Genomic DNA, 18,801 nt, shown 5'->3' with positions numbered 1-18,801 from the left:
GGATGGGACTTCCTTTGCCTGAGGGATGGGAGTCTCACTCTCAGCTCGTTAAGGCCAATCCAGCATACTATCGCTACAAAGCAGCCTTTTTGAGAGTCGGTCAACTCAATGCGGGGTGGGGGGGGGAGGGGGAGAGTGGAGTAATACACTCACCTGTAAAATTAATTCATGCAATGTGGCCATTGCTGGTGAGGCTAACATTTTTGCCCATCCCTAATTTCCCTTGAGAAAGTGATGATAGGTGCCTTCTTGAATCACTGTGGTGCATGTACACCACAGGACTTTTTTTTTCTGTAGCAGTGTTTGATAAATTATAGCAAGCCTCTATGTTGTATGAGTCAGCCACTTAACTGTGAAGCTAGAGCCACTTGTAGGCCAGACCAAGTAAGGATGCCAGATTTTCTCTCCTGAAGGACATCAGTGAACTAGATGGGATTTTAGGACAATCCAGTTGTTTCATGATCATTATTCGTGAGGCTAAGATTTTATTCCAGATTTATTAATTCATTGAATTTCAACTCCCTCAGCTGCCATGGTGAGATTTGAACTCACATTTCTAGAGCATCAGCCTGGACCTCTGGATTACTAGTCCAGTAACATTACCAATATGTTACAATTCCCCTCCCCCACCCCCCACCCCCAACAAATGGTGCATTTAACAGCCAAAGTATTGAAGCTTCTTTCAGTCCCAGAATTCAGACTGGCTGAGTGGGTAAAAGCTGCTCCACTTTTGAATATAAAGTCTTATAATTATATGTCACGCAGTGGCTCTTATTTCCAAGTAATCAACTATAGCTGACCACTTAATAAACTTCCAGTGGTTACACACAACATTAATTCCTCCTGATTTTCATGAAACACTGATCAATGTTTGTCATGACCAGAATCACTGACAGAAGAAAGCATGTAAATTGAGATAATCCACTCCCAGAACCCTTATGATGTATATTGTTTTAAAAAAATGTGAAGATACATGGAAGTCTTATTCAAGCAGTAACATTAGCCTGATATTTGGAAACCTTTGTAAATGACTCCTGCCTACTCATCCCAGCAATTTTTAAGATTACTCATTCCCAGGTCACCATTTTGTAAGATTTAGTTTGTGAAAAAAATTGTGAATGACTGAGAGGCTCCAATGGTTTAAAAATACAACTTCTGGTTGCCATGGCAATCCAAAACCCAGTAACAAAAATCCAACAGGAGAAGCTTAGCTTTCTTTATGCTCCAGCTTACCTCGAGAATTCGCTTTAATGCATCCATATAGTTCTTCTCACTTTCAACAACTGAACCAAGAATGTATCGTCTGACAACCTGTTCCAAAAATAAATTTAATTCCTAAGTTAGCCAGAATTTACTAAAGAGTTTAAAGAATGGAATTAAATGTAGACTTGATTAAATATGGCAACCTAATTTTCTAACACAAATGCAAGTATCATTACAATTAAACCATCTTAAAAGGTTAAACTCACCCATGAACAGTTCAACAATACAGAAATAATAAAACCTAAAAAAATGCAAGTGGTGGAGCTCTGAAGCAATGACTGGATCACTTGTGAGATACCAATTGGCATTCAAATCCAGAAATTTCAAGCAGAGAATTTTACAACCTGATTCAAAATAATTTTCACAAGGTTAATCTGCAGTTCACAAATAACACATGATTTCAATTTCAAAAGGTAATTCTTAAAACAGAGAATGTTAAGTTAGCTGTTGGAGGTTCTTGTGGTGTGGCAGTAGCATCCCTGCTTCTGAACCAGAAGCTCTGGGTTCAATTCCCACTCCAGGACTTGATGGTCAAGGAAGGTGCATTCATAACGTGGCGAAACAGGTTGAGTATCAACTTGTAAGTCCTTCCAACACACACCAATGGCATGTGGTAAGAACAGGAGAGATTCCTGGTCAGCCACGTGTTGGAAAGAAACTGGAGCCTCTGCCATCACTATCCATAGCTCCAGACTAGAATATACGTGTAAAGGTGTATGTTGCTGCAGCAACTTATAGACTCCTTCGGAGACTGGGTGGTCAGTGTGGATCATTTTAGTGCCAACAGCATGGGGTTCGATCTCCGATTCAGTAGGGGTGAATTTGGGGCTTCCTTTGCCTCCTTGTCCTATCCGTGATGGAGACCATAATACTATGGGCTGCCTTTGGGCTGAAAACTCAAGAAGAAGTTACCTGTCATAGGTATAATTTTTTCAATTCTTCAATTGTAGTTGATAAGTCATTGCAGCACTGCTTAAATTTCAATGTAACACCTGAGGCTACACGGGTTTGAATGTCTTACAAATCAATAAAAGGACTATTTTGAAAAATTAAATGTATAAACGTCAAGAAAGAATAGGAATTTAAAAATCATAGTTTAAATAAAATAGTAAATGATTTTAAAATTCCTTTTTTCCCAGACAAACAAGATATTTCCTTTTGGCTACACTTCTAACTTTCTTTTTCCACTCTGCTCATTTTCCTGTCAGTGACTTCTAGCTTTACTTGAGAGTTTCTTCTTTAAAATGTGTTAGATAAAATCAGAATGGGTCTCAATTGGCTGCACTGTATGCGAACATTTTGTGCTTTAACACAAAGCAGGAAAGCACAGCAAGAAAACCTGATTTATTCTACAGAATGCTATCAGTATCTTAATTTATTCAGTAAATCACAGAACACTCCCACAGAGCTTGGCAACCATGTCGCACAAGACGAGGTTATAATGCACTTCTTCTATGTTGCTGTTTTTCTGACATGTTGGTACTCAGAGTTTATACCGGAAATCATGCAAACCTATAAACAGGTACCTGTTGCTGTGTCAAACCCTCAGGCATGGGCGTCATTACTGGCTCTGGATGTTTGCAGTCGACATCAATAAAGAGATTCTGTTCTTCTTCTTCCAGACTTCCAAACCTGTGATCTGAAGAAAATGTGTACAAATACATGTCAGTGATGTTATAAGACATAAAGATCCTGAGGGGATTTGATAGGGTAGATACCAGGAGGACGTTACCACTTGTGGGTGAGACAAGAACCAGAGGACACAGTTTGAGAATAAGCGACCTACCGTTTAAGATGAAGATGAGGAGAATTTTTTTTACTCTTAAAGGGTCAATAGTATGTGGAATTCTCTTCCCCAGAAAGCAGTGGAGGTTGGTTCATTGAATTTATTCAAGGCAGAGTTAGACTGATTTTTGATGGACAAAGGAGTCAAGGTTTATGGGGGGTGCACAGATGGCAAAGCGGAGTTGAGACTTCAACCAGATCAGCCATGATCTTATTGAATGGCAGAGTAGGTTCAAAGGGCTGAATGGCTTACTCCTGCTCCTATGTCCTATGTTCCTGTGAGACAGGCTGAATTTTAGCATACAAAAATGGTTGGTTTGGGTTCAGGTCAAATATTGAAACTGTAACAATCAGAAGCCAGACACAAACACCATCCACTTCCAGGTGTTATGGAGGTGGGACAAGCGACAGGCAACTAATCTGCTCCCAGGAGATGGGCCGGCAATTTAAATGATTAAATGAGGCTGGAAACCTCTGGTTTAACTAACCTTTCAGGTTTTACAGTCTCCTCCATCTGGCTGAGCTTGTTCTCTCACTGAACAATTTCTCCATAAACTTGTCTCACTTCCTCCAAATAAAAGGTGTGGCGTGGGTACCCGCGTGGGCCCCAGTTATGCCTGTCCCTTTATGGGGTATGTGGAACATTCCTTGTTCCAGTCCTACTCAGGTCCGCTCACACAACTCTTTCTCCGGTACATCGATGACTGTTTCGGTGCCACTTCATGCTCTCATCCGGACCTGGAAAAATTGATCAATTTTGCTTCCAATTTCCACCCCTCCATCATCTTCACATGGTCCATCTCCGACACTTCCCTTCCTTGACCTCTCTGTCTCCATTTCTAGTGATAGGCTGTCTACCAATATTCACTACAAGCCCACCACAGCTACCTCGACTACAGCTCCTCACACCCTGCTTCCTGTAAGGACTCCGTCCCATTCTCTCAGTTCCTTCACCTCCGTCGCATCTGTTCCAATGCCACTTTTCAAAATGGTGCTTCTGACATGTCTTCCTTCTTCTTTAACCGAGGTTTCCCACCCACCGTGGTTGACAAGGCCCTCAACTGTGTCCGACCCATCTCCCATGCCTCTGCCCTCACATCTTCCTCTCCTTCCCGGAACCATGATAGTGTGCCCCTTGTCCTCACTTTTCACCCCACAAGCCTCCACATTCAAAGGATCATTCTCCGTCATTTCCGCCAACTCCAGCATGATGCCAACACCAAACACACCTTCCCTTCACACCCCCCTGTCGGCATTCCATAGGGACCGTTCCCTCCAGGACAACCTGGTCCGCTCCTCCATCATCCTCAACACCTCATCCCCCTCCCATGGCACCTAACCATGTAATTACAGAACATGCAACACCTGCCCCTTTACCTCCTCCCTCCTCACCATCCAAGGGCCCAAACACTCCTTTCAGGTGAAGCAGCGCTTCACTTACACCTCCTTCAATTTGGTCTACTGCATTCGCTGCTCCCAATGCGGTCTCCTCTACATTGGGGAGACCAAATGCAGTCTGGGTGATCGCTTTGCGGAATGCCTTCGGTTTGTCCCCACAAGCATGTTGCAGACCTCCCTGTCACTTGCCATTTCAACACACCATCCTGCTCTCATGCCCACATGTCTGTCCTTGGCCTGCTGCAATGTTCCAGTGAGGCCCAATGCAAGCTGGAGAAACAGCACCTCATCTTCTGATTAGGCACATCACAGCCTTCTGGGCTTAACATTGAGTTCAACAACTTCAGACCATGAACTCTCTCCTTCATCTTCACTCCATTTTTTGTCCCCTTGTTTCAATATTCATTTTTATTTTTTTATTTTTATTTTTTATCCACTTATTTTTATTTATTTTCATTGTTTTATCCCCACCTTTTATCCTATTTTCAATCTTTGTTCCCACCACCCCACCTCCACAAGGGCCATCTGTCACTTGTTCATGCTGTTCTTTCCAGAGTGCTTACTCTTGTCCTGCTATTACCACATTCTGCTCTCTTAATGCCACCATCAGCACCCCCTTTAGCCAGTATCACTACGATTAACACCCCTTTGTCCTTTTGTTCATGACATCTTTGTCAATCTCTCCTTTGCCCTCACCTACCACTTGCCTTCTATTCAGCTTCACCTGCTCCACCCTCCCTTAAACAGTATAAATCTCATCACATTTTTACTTCTCTTTAGCTCTGAAGAAGAGTCATACAGACTCGAAACATTAACTCTGTCTTTCTCTCCACAGATGCTGTCAGACCTGCTGAGTTTTTTCAGCATTTTCTGTTTTTCGCTCAGATTTCCAGGATCCACAGTATTTTGCTTTTATATAAGTGAGTCAAGGGGTATGGGGCGCAGGCAGCAAATTGGAGCTGAGACACAATCAGATCAAGTATGATCTTACTGAACAGCAGAGCAGGCTCCGAGGGCTAAATGGCCTACTTCTGCTCCTAAGTCCTATAATTCACCAGGGGGTGAATATTGGCTTGGCAGAGTGTCTATGGTGCCACATGTTGGTGTGCACCTGTGAGCTGAAATAAAATGGATGACTCTGCCCTGCTAGGTTCCTAACTATGACTTCTGGAAAAATAAAACTTCTCTCGTGGAAATTTCTTTCCAAAAGGGTTAAATTTAAAGCCGAAAAGATGAAGGTTCCTAGGATTGCCATTTCTTCTCACTTCTCAGGGAAGTTATTACAGCTTTTTTAACTTCATTAAGGGTGCGATTAACTCTACAGCAACCACAGCAGGACAGATGCTTTGTTTGCATTGATTCGCAGTCAAAGCAGCACAGTAAATCGAAAACATTCCGTTCCTCAGCACTAAGTATAAACATTAATACTTGTGGGTCAGCTACAACCTGTGTCCCATGAAGGATACACTATCCCTGCAATGTGCCTCACCTCCATTCTCAGAAGAGCTGCCATTTATTGCATGAGTTTTAACATTTCCATTGCCTGTAACAGCCATTCTCCAGTCGATCACAGGCACCACATTAAGCACTGCTTCTATTTTTGGCCATATTAACAAGTTGGTACAGGAATATTCTACTAGGAAGAGGGTAGTTGGTTTTGGGTGGAGGGAACTCTACAAAAGAAAAGCGATGAGGTACACTTACTCAATAAATATATCATTTTTAAAAAGTCAGATTTCTTCATACCGCTTTGCCAGACAATGTGGATTAGAAATGCCTTCTAAGGATTTCCTTGCACAGGCCTACTCATCACAATGGTGGCTGTGGTGGCTCCAATTTCTCAGCTTGCATCGTGTATCTGCTCCTTACCTGAATGAAAAGGGCCAACCAAGTAGCATGCCCCTAAAATCCATCATTGTTCCAAGTGTTTTTCTGGACTACAATTTTCGATATGCAGATTAAACGTGTCACTTTCTGTTGAGCTGAGACCTGGCTTAAATCATCTCAGTTAGTGTCCCATCTTCTGTGCTTTAAAAGTTACAATTCAGAATTTCCTACTGGATAAACCAAATATTTATATCCTGCCCCCACCCAGGTACAGACCTTATGATTAAAGTTTGTTACATCTTCAGTGCTATTTAACAGGCAAATCCCATAATAAACAGGACTAGTAGTCAATGTTTATCTTCCTCTGTGTAATGAAATGGACTGGTCAGCATTACTTAACAACACACCCTCTCCCCATCCCATAATAAGATGGAAGAGCAGGCACTGTTTAGTGCCCCTCCACTCCAAAAGAAATATAACGAACGAGTCCGCACTGCTAAGCTCCTAAAAGGCAGTGGGGAAACCTATTCAAGAAATTAGAGCGTTCTCGCAAATAATGGTAATGAAAATCATGTGGAACTAGGTTTGTAAACTGCACTGAATACGAGTTCATTTTTGCTGCTCTGGTGAAATGAAAGTTAACAAGCTACTAGCTATTTTTGCGTTCTAATGGTTCTAATTTAGAATTATCTACTACCCTCCCTGGGTTGAAACCAGATATCAAAGCTAAACTCCAGATCCTGATTAAGCCAAATGGGCAATCAGGTGGGACTGTTAGCAGTTCATTTTTACTTTGTTATAGATGGCCAAGTTTTACAGGAAATTAACGGTGAACAATTAATTAGTTGCAGCACTTAAACACTTTTTAGGCTGTGCTTAGCTTTTTGCACTAGAGGCTGGCCTGTTGGTTTGGATGAGCAAGTGCACAGCAGAGAGTGGAACTGAATCACACAGGAGGTTCAACCAGAACAATGGTGGGGACACAGCAAATGAACTCAGCGGAGGGTGAGAATAACCCAGGGTTCACAGTCCTCATCATCAGTCAGTTACTCATGCTCAAACGCAGGAGTGTGTCTGGGGGAGCGACAGCAGCATTGAATAGCAAAATTGAAAACATTCAGCAAGTTTATGGCATTCTATAATCAGTTTTTTAAAAATTTCTAATACTCTGATTAGCCCAAAGCTTTTGAAAAATGCATTTGCCTTCTTGATAGAGATTGAATTTGATAATGTATTTGTGCTTTGCTCTGCAGCATGTCTACTTCTCCCACTCACCTTGATACCTGTGTTTAATAAACGAGCGTCCCCTTTTAAGAACAGCAGCTTTGGTCTTTTCTAATCCATCTTTAGTACCTTCCTTTGCAGCTTTCATTAGCTGTTGCATCTGGAAGTTAACAAAATATTTAGCATGCTCAGGATGCATGAGAAGATGTTACATTTGAACTTTGGAAGTCAAAAACATTCAAGTAACCACAATCCCTGCTGGCTCAGTGAAATTTTCTTATGTGTAACTGGGCTGCAGGGGTCAGGATGGACTCTGGTTCAATTGTGTGTCTGTGTGCTGAATTAATTCTCTTTGTCAAGCCTGCAGTAAAGGTGCTACAGTTGGCTTAATTTACCTGCTGAATACTCACAGATGAAAAAGACTTTTATCATCCATGATAATGTCTGATTGCACCGAATTTCAACAATAAAAAGGTGTTAAATGTACACACGTTAATGTAGTAAATGTCTCGAGGTGCATTAACAAAACAAAATTTGACACCAAGTCACGTAAGGAGGTATTAGAGCAGATTAAAAAGAGGTAGATTTTAAAGAGCATCTTAAAAGAGCAAAGAGGCAGGGAGGTTAAGGGAGGGAATTCCAGAACTTAGGCGGCTAAAGACACAGCCTCCAGTGGTGGAGTGATTAAAATCGGGGATGTGCCAGGGGCCAGAATGGGAGGAAAGCAGAGGTCTCAGAGGACAGTAGGGCTGGAGAAGAGATACGCAGGGGATAAACCATGGATGAATTTGAAAACAAGGATGAGAATTTTAAAACTGAGGCATTGCTCAACCAGGAGACAGTGTAGGTCAGCGAACATAAGGACAGTGAGCGAATGGAACTTGGTGCACGTTAGGATACAAGCAGCCAAGTTTTGGATGACTTCAAGTTTATGGAGGGTTAAAAGTGAGATACCAGCCAGGAGTGCATTAAATTGGTAAGCCTCAAGTGAACAAAGGTGTGGATAAGGCAGGGGTGGATTCAGGTGATGTTTCAGTGATGCAAGTAGGCAGTCTTAGTGATGGCACAGATATAATTGTGGCGGGATTCGGTCTTCCCAGTTTTTAAAGGAAATTTCATCTGCTACAGGGTGTCAGACAAGCAGTCAAACATAAGGTCATATGATCATAAGAAATAGGAGCAGGAGTAGGCCATTTGGCTCCTCGATCCTAGTCCGCAATTTAATACAATCATGGCTGATCTGTTCGCAGCCTTAACTCCACTTCCCTGCTTGCCCCCCCATAACTCTGGACTCCCTTGCAGATCAAAAATCTGTCTAATTTAGCCTTGAATATTTCAATGACCCAGCCTCCACTGCTTGCTGGGGAAGGGAATTCCAAACACTAATGACCTTCCTAGAGAAAAAAAAATCTTATCTGTCTCTTAATTGGGAGACTCCTTATTTTGAAACCGTGCTCCCTAGTTCTAGATTTCCACGAGGCAAAACATCCTTTCAGAAATCTACCATCAAACCCCCTCAGAATCTTATATGGTTCTATAAGGTCACCTCGCATTCTTCTAAACTCCAACCTTTCCTCATAAGACAACCCCTTCATCCCAAGAATCAGCCTAGCAAACATTCTCCGAACTGCTTCCAATGCAAGTACACTAGGTGTGGTCTCACCGATGTCCTGCACAATTGTAGCAAAACTTCCTAACTTTTATACTCCATCCCCTTTGCAATAAAAGCCAACATTCCATTTGCCTTCCTAATTACTTGCTGTACCTGAATGCTAACTTTTTGTGATTCAAGGACACCCAGATCACACTGTACCACAGCATTCTGCAGTCTCTCTCCAATTAAATAACATTCTGCTTTTCTAATCTTCCTACCTAAGTAGAAAACTTTCCCACATTATACCAAACCTGCCAATTCTTTTGCCCAGTCCCTTAACTGATCTATATCCCTTTGTAGACTCTTTGCATCTTCTTCACAACTTGCTTTCCTACCTATCTTTGCATTATCACCAAATTTGGCTATAATAGTCAATCCCTTCATCCAAGTCATTAACATAGATCATAAATAGCTGAGACCCCAGTCTGTGGCACTCCACTAATTACTGTTTGCCAAGGTGAAATTGACCCATTTATCCCAACCCCATTTCCTGCTAGTTAGCCAATTCCCTATCCAAGCTAATATGTCACCCCCAACACCATGAGTTCTTATCTTGTGCACCTTTTATATGGAACCTTTTCAAATGCCTTTTGGAAATCCAAATACATCTACTGCTTCCCCTTAATCCATCCTGTTGTTACATCCTCAAACAACTCTAATAAGTTAGTCAAACACAATTTCCCTTTCACAAAGCCAGCATTTTCCCAATGATAGGTTTTAGGCTAACTGGCCTACAATTTCCTGCCTTCCGTCTCCCTCCTTTCTTGAATAGAGATGTTACATTTGTGGTTTTGTAATCCCCTGGGACCTTTTGAGAATTTAGGGAGGTTACAACAAATGCATCCACCATCTCTCAACCACTTCTTTTAAGACCCTAGGATACAGGCCATCAGGTCTGGGCAACCTGTCAGCCTTTAGTCCCATTAGTTTTTCCAAGTGTTTTTTCCTCTCGTGATCGTGATTGTTTTAATTTCCTCCCTCCCTTTTGTTTCTTAATTTTCTACTATTCTGGAATACTTTTTGTGTCTTCAACCATAAAAACAGATACAAAATACTTGTTTAAAATCTCTTCCATTTCCTTGTTTCCAATTACTAATTCCCCAGTATCATCCTCTAAGGGATGCATAAATGCTTACTTTAGCTACTCTTTTCCTTTCTATATACTTGTAGAAACTTTTACTGTCTACTTTTATATTTCTTGCTAGTTTTCTCTCGTACTCTAATTTTTCCCTCTATTATTTTATTAGTCATCCTCTGGTTTCCAAAATTTTGTCAGTCTTCTGACCTATCAATAACCTTCGCCACATTGCACACCCGTTCTTTCAATTTGACACCATCATTAGCTACCTTAGTTAGCCAAGGATGGTGCTTCATCTTCATAGAGTCTTTCTTTCTCAATGTAAAATATCTTTGTTAACAGTTATGAAATGACTCCTTAAATGTCTGCAACTGCTTCTCTACCGTCTTACCTTTGAATCCTATTTTCCCTGTACACTTTTGCCAGCTGTGTTCACACCCTTGTAAATGCCTAAGTATAAGGCACTAGTTTTAGACTCTCATTTGTTACCCTCAACTGAAAAATTTAGAGATAATGGATGAGTTCAGAGAGCTGGGGGTCAACAGCGTACATGTGGAAAATGATGGGGTTTTTTTCCCAGATGTTTGTACTGAGGTCAGTGTATAGGTGGAGTAGATAGCAGCTGTCCGAGGATAGATCCTTGGAGTTCACCAGAGGTAACATTCAGGAAAGATGGGCATGGATTTAGGATGTGACAGTGCGTTCAAAGACTTGGGAGAGAAGGAAGGTTAGAGGGGTCAAGTGTTTGCCTTCTGAAGAGCTTTATCTTCTGTTACAATTCCGATCAAAACTACCATCTTCACCCCTTCCTCAAAAAATTCAACTTCAAGCCTTCTGTTCTGGCACACTATTACTATTTCCAAACTCTCTTCCCCTCTAAAGATCTTTAAATGTGTCACTGCCTGAAAACCTGTGCTCATTTATGTTAAAGGCACTCTATAAATGCAAGTGATTGTTTTTGCTTTGTCCAACCCCAGCACAGCTGCAGTGGTCCTAAACAACATCACAAATGACACCTTCTGTGACTGTGACCATGTTACATTATACCTCCTTACCCTCCTCAACATCTTTGACCACATTAGGTGTTCCCCTCCCCCACCCATGGATCAATCCTTAGCGCCCTCCTCTTGCTCATCTGTATGCTGCCCCTTGGCAACATCATCTGCAGATATGTTTCCACATGTACACTGAAGACAGCAGGTTTTACCTGTCTACCTTCAATGGCAAACTTCCCACTGCCTTTGCGTTGAACAAACTGCCAACCTTTAATGGCCAACTGGGCCATGGTACCAAGCATAAAGCAGAAGATAGGAGGGAAGAAAAATGGAAAGAGAAATTTAAACTAAATTTCTACAGAAAACGTATTCACTCATCTTTGTGGGGTGGGGGAGGAAAGATGTTTTCTCTTTTACTAATTTTTTTTCAGAGGTAGGTGCAAATGTGAAGGGGTCAAATAGCACTTATTATTCATATCTACTATTTCAGTACAATCTATGAAGATGGGAAATTCACCCTCCAGAGCAAAAGCCATTATGGAAAATGAAGATTTGTATAAGTCAGTATACGGCTGTAGAATCCCTTCAGAATCTGCACTCGTTCATCAAAGGCACTCATCCCACTTGTGGGAACTGAAAAAATGCACATACGTTTTAAGGGACAATGGCTGAAGATGTCACATGTAAGTACCCCACATAGGGTGCAAGTGAAAATCACGTGCTTGAGGATTAGATTTTACTTGGCATTTTTCATGTAAGATTGATGCCCCATATATTGGTCAGAAGGAAGAAACTGACAAATCAATGCCAGATTTGTCCATGTAATACCAGAGTATTTTGTCCAATTCTGGGTGCCACACTTTAGGCCAGAGGGAGTGCAAGGTGATTGACTAAATGGTAATAAGTATGAGAGGCTTCAGTTATGTGAAGAGGCTGGGAGAAACTGGGTTGTTCTCCCTAGAGCAGAGAAGGTTAAGGGGAAATTTAATAGATGTGTTCAAAACCGGAAGGGTTTTAATGGAGCAAATAACTGTTTAATAGAGCAAAACTGTTTCATTTGGCAGGAGGGTTGGTAACCAGGGAACTCAGCAAAAGAACTGTTTGGAGACATGAGGAGAGAAGAGAGAAATACTGCAAACAGGAACATAGGAGCAGGAATAGGGCATTCAGCCCATCGAACCTGCTCCGCCATTCAATAAGATCATGGCTGATCATCCACTTCAATGCCTTTTTCCCACACTATCCCCATATTCTTTTATGTCATTGGTATATAGAAATCTGTCAATCTCTGCTTTAAACATACTCAATGATGAGCTGCCACAGCCCTCCACAGGGTAGAGTATTCCAAAGATTCACAACCCTCTGAGTAAAAAAAATTTTCCTCATCTCGGGTACTAAGTGGCTTCTCCCTTATTTTGAAATGGTATCCCCTAGTTCTAGACTCCCCAACTAGAGGAAGCATCTTACCTGCATCTACCCTGTCAATCCTTTTAAGTATTTTGTAGATTTCAATGAGATCACCTCTTATTCTTTGAAACTCTAGAGGATACAGGCCCAGTTTCCCCAATCTCTCTTCATAGGGCAGTCCCACCATCCCTGAAACAAGTCTGGTGAACCTTCGTTGCACTCCCTCTATGGCAATAATATCCTTCCTAAGGGGACCAAAACTGCACACAGTACTCCAGGTGTGGTCTAACCAAGGTTCTATACAATTTGAGCAAGACTACTTCTGAACTTAAATCCTCTGCAATAAGATACTATTAGCCTTTCTAATTGCTTGCTGCACTTACATGTTAGCTTTCAGTGACTAATTGATGAGGACACCCGGGTCCCTTTATACATCTACACTTTCTAATCTCTCACCATTTAAGAAATACTCTGCACATCTGTTCCTCCTGCCAAAGTGAATAACCTCACATTTTTCCATCTGCCATGTTCTTGCCCACTCACTAGGTCTGTCTAAATCCCCCTGAAGCCACTTTACACCTCCCTCACAACACTCATTCCCACCTAACTTTGTGTCATCTGCAAACCTGGAAATATTAAATTTGATCCCTATATCTAAATCATTGGTATATATTGTGAACAGCTGGGGCCCAGGTATTGATCCTTGCGGTACCCCACTAGTCACAGCCTGCCGTGAGAATGACCTGTTCATTCCTACTCAGGCAGAAAACAGCTAGCCAATCCTTAATCCATGCCAGTATATTACCTCCTACTGCATGTGCTTTAATTTTGCTAATCAACCCCCTGTGGGGGACTTTATCGAAAGCCTTCTGAAAATCCAAGTACACTATGTCCACCAACTCCCCTTTATCAAGTGTTAGCAGCATCCTCAAAAAACTCCAACAGGTTAATCAAACATGATTTCCCATTCATAAATCCATGTTGACCATGCCCAATCAAATCATTATTATCTAAGTGCCCATTTATCACATTCTTTATAATACTCTAGCATTTTTCCCAATACTGATGCAAGGCGAACAGGTCTGTAGTTCCCCGTTTTCTCACTCCCTCCCTTCTTAAACAGTGGGCTGACTTTGCTACCTCTTCTAACACTCAGTAGAATATCAGGTCCTGGGGACTATCCAACCTTCAGTCCCATTAATTTCTCCAAAAAACCTTCTTACTAATACTAATTTCCTTCAATTCCTCATTCTCCCTAGCTCCTTGGATCTGTAATTCTGGGAGATTTCTTGTATCTTCCTCAGTGAAGACAAACACAAAGTAATCATTTAGCTTCTCAGCCATTTCTCTATTCCCCATTATAAATTCTCCTGAATCTGCCTGTATTGAACCGATGGGCAAAACTTTCCCCCTGCCGGGGCGGGGGGGGGATGCGGGAGCGGGGGGGCAGCCCTCTGATCGGCGCCCCCAATTGGGGGCGCACCACCATTTTGAGGGCAGGCCAATTAAGATCCGCCCAGCATGACGTCCGCACGGAAAATGCGGGCTGGAAAATGGCAAATACAGAAGTGCGCTCCTTTGTGCGCATCGCTCCGATCTCCCTGAGACTAAGTGCTGCCTCAGGGGGATCAGTTCCCAAAGGGAAAAAGTTATTCTTTCAGAAATTTCATTTACCATCCATGTCCCCTCATGTGACAATGTTCATATTCTATTCCGATGCTGGAAATCAAATAAACTACTAGATTACTAGAAATACTCGCTATGAACAGAGAAACGGAGTTAAGTGCTAGGTTTCATCCTTAAAGCAAGTAGCGGGAGTCAGGAAAATTCCTGGCTCGGCTCACCCACCTCAGGAGAAAGTGCTTGCAAAAACAGGGATTTCATTCCCGGGGGTTGGGGTTGGTTGCTGGTGCTGACTGCTGTCGGGCCAGCCAACCCGGGAAAAAGGTCGGAGATGGCCTGGGTATCGAGTGGGCTATTTAAAAAGGCCCACCTCGGTGCTGTGAGACTTCATCCCTTACCCTTCACACACTCCCCATGTCCTATCCTTGCCATTTCTTGTCCCCATCACCCCTTCTGGCCCCTCATGCCAAGGTATGCCCCCCCTCCTCCTATGGCCCCATATGTCCCAATGTAAAGGTATAGCCGCATCCACCCCAACGCCCCCTCATGCCAAGGCATGCTCCTCACATACTTCCCTACGGCCTCTCAGGTATTTCAGTATTCTAATGGATGCCTGGGCTCTCAGTCAAGAATGCAAAATGAGGCTCATCTTAAATCCCAAAAATCCATTAGAGTACTGAAATATCCAAGCCCCAGGGAAAACATTGCTTCAGTGACAGTCTGGCTCTCTGATCTATGTTGTCAACTACACAATGTTTATTTACACAAGATAAATAGGGTTCAAGTGCTTGCAGTTTCTGCTGTCCATACTTTAAAAGGGCCTGGATGGTTGACACTTAGGATTAATTGGTTCTATACTGTGTATAGTGGGTGAGTGGGCACAGTGCCAAAGCTTGGCATGAGGGGTATGAGAGGCCAGAGGAGGTGGGTGGCATAACTTGGCATTGGCAGCATAAAGAGGACGTTTTGACCTTACCTTTCAAAAGGTTCTCTCATGCAGACTATGGCTGGAATTTTCCGCTCTCGTTGGTGGCAGGCATCGTGGCAGGCGTGAGCGGACAATATAGTAAGAACAAAAATTGGTTTTACGCCACCGTGAAACCAGTTTGCAATCGCCCGCTCCACCCGTCAATGGTAGCCCTCGTTTCCAGCTGTCCAACGTTGGGAACTTAATTTTAATGCATTTGTATCTCATCATGGGGGCCTCATGCCAGAATCATCCCCCGTCAAATTTACCTCCCACGTCGGAGTCACTTCAGAACCGCGTGATTTACGGTTGCCTTTAAAAGGCGTGCACCTGACGAGCTGAACTTCGGGATGAACACACACAACCGTACGCAGCACTTGCCAAGATCGCCCATAGGACATCAGGGGAGAGGCGCCACACATTTGGTGGGGTGGGGGGAGCAAGAGAGATAGAGGGTGAGGGAAGCAGCCACGCACTTGGAAAAGCTTGTCGAAAGTGAGCATTCTTCTGCGGCCAAAACTGTTCAGCTGCAGCTCCATTGACATGCTTGGAGCATTTCTGCCCACGCAAACAAACAATACAAAAGCTTGAATACCAAATACTCCGGAAATTTTCACCCCTCGAGCACAGGCTGCAAATCAATGTACATCTAAGGAAGCCGCAGAACAATTGGCTTACTGGGCAAGTTGTAGAATCCCCTTGTGAAAGGTGGCCATGGCGCAGTAATGACTAGACTAGAAGCGCTCAGAGCCCCTTGCAATGTCTGTATTAAACTTTGGACCAGTATCCCTCATGGTTCAAACTAACAGTGCAGCCTTGCAGTGTGGGTTAAGACACCCATACCTGAGCCTGAGCTGAGAGCACAGCATGCAGTCCAATGGCTGAAGCTGCCGCCAATCGATCAAGTGGAGTGGGGCGGAAGTGGGTGGGGTTTTCGACAGCCATGACGCGCACTACACAATGGCCATCCCAGTGGTGGCCAGCACTGTCCAGAATGCATGAAGTGGCCTTCAGACTTAACCAACAGAGGTCCTTAGGACACATATGCTAACCCACGCCTCTGTCTTTGATCCTGCAGGAGGAGAACATCAGGATCATGGAGCCTGGTGATTTAGCGGTATGCCTCATAGCTTACAGGGAGCAGAGTGCGACGGGCTTGGCAATGGGAGGACCACCATCAACAACAAGATAAAGGTGTGGCAGGACCTGCTGCGCACGCAGCTGAAGATCCACAGAGAACCGTTGCTCATTGGCACCTCACTAGACCCAGGGTCTATAGATGGCACTTATCATTCCTGCAGATAATTGAGAACCAGTGTTGCCAAAGACTGCGCATGTCTAGGGAACTGGTCGGTTACATATGCCGCCTGCCGCAGAATTTGATGCCATGGTGACTGTCAATGGCTGTGAAAGTGACGGAAGCACTCAATTTTTACGCCAGTGGCTCCATCCAGGGCTCCACAGGTGACCTGTGCAGGATCGCGCAAGCCTCCATGCACAAGTGTATCCAGGAGGTCATGGACGCCATCTTCACAAAGGCACACAACTTTGTGCATTTCGCCCGGCATCAGGCAAGCCAGGAAGCAGTAGTGCTAGGATTCGTGATGATCTCTGGTTTTCTACAGGTGCAGGGTGCCATCAACTGCACTCACATGGCACATAGATCTCCGTGGCAACAAGTAGTCAACTACGTCAACCACAAGAGTTTCTCTACTTGCTGACTGTTCAACTGGTCTGTGACCACCACAAATGCATTCTACATGTTTGCCACGATACCCCGGAAGCGTCCACGACTCCTACATCCTTAGCAGGTCTCATCCTCGACGTCTTCCAGGGTCCACAGAGGCTGCAGGGTTGGCTCCTCAGGGACAAGGGCTACCCACAGAGGACGTGGCTGATGATGCCTGTGGGGCAGCCTCAGACTGCAGCAGAGTGATGGCATAACGAGGCTCATGCTGCGACCCGGACTTGATGGAGCACACAACTGGCATTTTGAAAATGATGTTCCAGTGCCTCGACAGGTCCAGTGGAGCACTGCAACACAGTCCCCAGAGGGTGTTGAACATCATCGTAGCTTGCTGTACGCTACACAACCTGGCGCTGCGGGGGGGGGGACCTGGCTGAGGAGGTGGAAGAGCTGCACGTCTCGTCCGATGAGGATGCCGTCGAAGGGGATAAGGGTGATAAAGTCCTCGAAGGTGAGGGTGCTGGAGATGAGGGCATCGCACTGGCCAAATGAGGCAGGCACAATCATGAGGCCCTAATAGCCGCAAGATTCCAGGAGGATGATGACGACATGCAGTGAGGACACTCCATAGGCCTTCACAGACATTCACAGAGGCTGATTCCTGTCTGGCTGAGGGCAGCTCACTTGTGCTCTGTGATCAGAGGCATATCATGGAGTCACAGCCGTGAAACTTTAAGTGCACCTGATCTTTTGTCTGCCTTCAGCACCTGAGCCCTTCAGGAGCACAGCATCACTGGTCACAGAAGCTGGCAAGATGGGGGCCAGCCCACCTTGAAAAGGTGCTGAGAGCACACAGAGAGAATGAGAGAACTCTGTGATGCCTGCCCACTACATTCTGGCAGCAATGACAAGCACCATAGAGGTGCAGGCGTCAGTAATGTGTCCAGGGAGTGTGAGGCTGGACCATTACTTTGCTCTGAAGGTTACACACTGCACAGGGAAGAGGCCCTGGACTGAGACACCTGCCTTTATGTTGTGCAGGTACCAAGATTTCATATCTGAATGACACAAACACTGCTCATCAGATCAAAGAGCCATAGGCAAGGAAACATTCTTGGAAATTTATTTACAACGGTGAACATCATGTACAAGTGATTAACACCTGTGCCCACGTAGTGCAACTACATCTTCTTAACCTTCCTAATCCTACCTTGGTGCTTCCCTGACATCCACAGTGGAGGGGGAGGCAGCCTGCTGACTGCTATGCCCTGTTGTCTGTGATGACTTTAGCAGGCACCTTCTGGAGGGCCGACACCTGCAGGACCCCGGCCTGCTTTCGATGTCCTTGCTGGAGGCCATGAGCACCCTTCTTGGCCTGTGGAGCTGGAGCTGATGGGATCACAGGAAGAGTGGATTTGGATTGGCCGGACATTTCCCGAGTCACCTGGGTGGATGGCCACGAGGTGTTGAGCTGCTGATCCTCCTCCCTATGGGTGCCCAAGGGCCCCTGGCAGACTCCTTGAGGAGAAGGGGAAGCTGGAGTAAGATCGAGCTGCCCTGCACCCCTCTCGCGTTGGCACTGTTGGAGACCAACTATGGCGTCAGCGATGGAGTTCAGCCCACACAGCAGTGCAGGGCTGATGTCCTGGACCAAGGTCTCCAAGATGGCCACCATCCTGCCAGTGTTGACCTCAGTGCGTTGGCATGATGGCGCTATCACCTTAGACTGAAGGTGGATGTACCCCTCAGATTGCAAGGGACGACGGAGGAGTGCACCAGACATCCCTTCCTGATGTTCCTGTGATTGTCTTTGCAATTCCAACAACTGATTGAGGATCGAGCCCAGAGGCTCATCATCTGAATCGAACTCAGCAGATTCCTTGCGTCCAGCAG

The 18,801-nt window shown here is 44.4% G+C and overlaps 1 protein-coding gene and 1 long non-coding RNA gene across 4 annotated transcripts in view; one reads left to right on the top strand and one right to left on the bottom strand.

The window, feature by feature from the left end:
• arhgef10 (Rho guanine nucleotide exchange factor (GEF) 10) overlaps window positions 1-18,801 on the bottom strand; it is a 340,903-nt gene that overhangs the window by 169,191 nt on the left and 152,911 nt on the right. For all 3 annotated transcript variants that reach the window (XM_078541897.1, XM_078541898.1, XM_078541899.1), the window contains 3 exons: window positions 7,549-7,657; window positions 2,790-2,902; window positions 1,234-1,311 (listed from right to left, as the gene is read on the bottom strand). In XM_078541897.1, coding sequence (XP_078398023.1) covers window positions 1,234-1,311; window positions 2,790-2,902; window positions 7,549-7,657 — 300 coding nt within the window. The remainder of the gene's footprint in view (window positions 1-1,233; window positions 1,312-2,789; window positions 2,903-7,548; window positions 7,658-18,801) is intronic.
• LOC144680666 (uncharacterized) overlaps window positions 1-18,801 on the top strand; it is a 475,346-nt gene that overhangs the window by 432,385 nt on the left and 24,160 nt on the right. The gene's annotated exons all lie outside the window — the stretch shown is intronic.

This window comes from Cetorhinus maximus, chromosome 5 (assembly GCF_964194155.1).
Source record: "Cetorhinus maximus chromosome 5, sCetMax3.hap1.1, whole genome shotgun sequence".
In the NCBI taxonomy this organism is placed as follows: Eukaryota; Metazoa; Chordata; class Chondrichthyes; order Lamniformes; family Cetorhinidae; genus Cetorhinus; species Cetorhinus maximus.
Note: the sequence above shows the minus strand (reverse complement) of the source record. Positions and strands in the feature narration are given on the sequence as shown.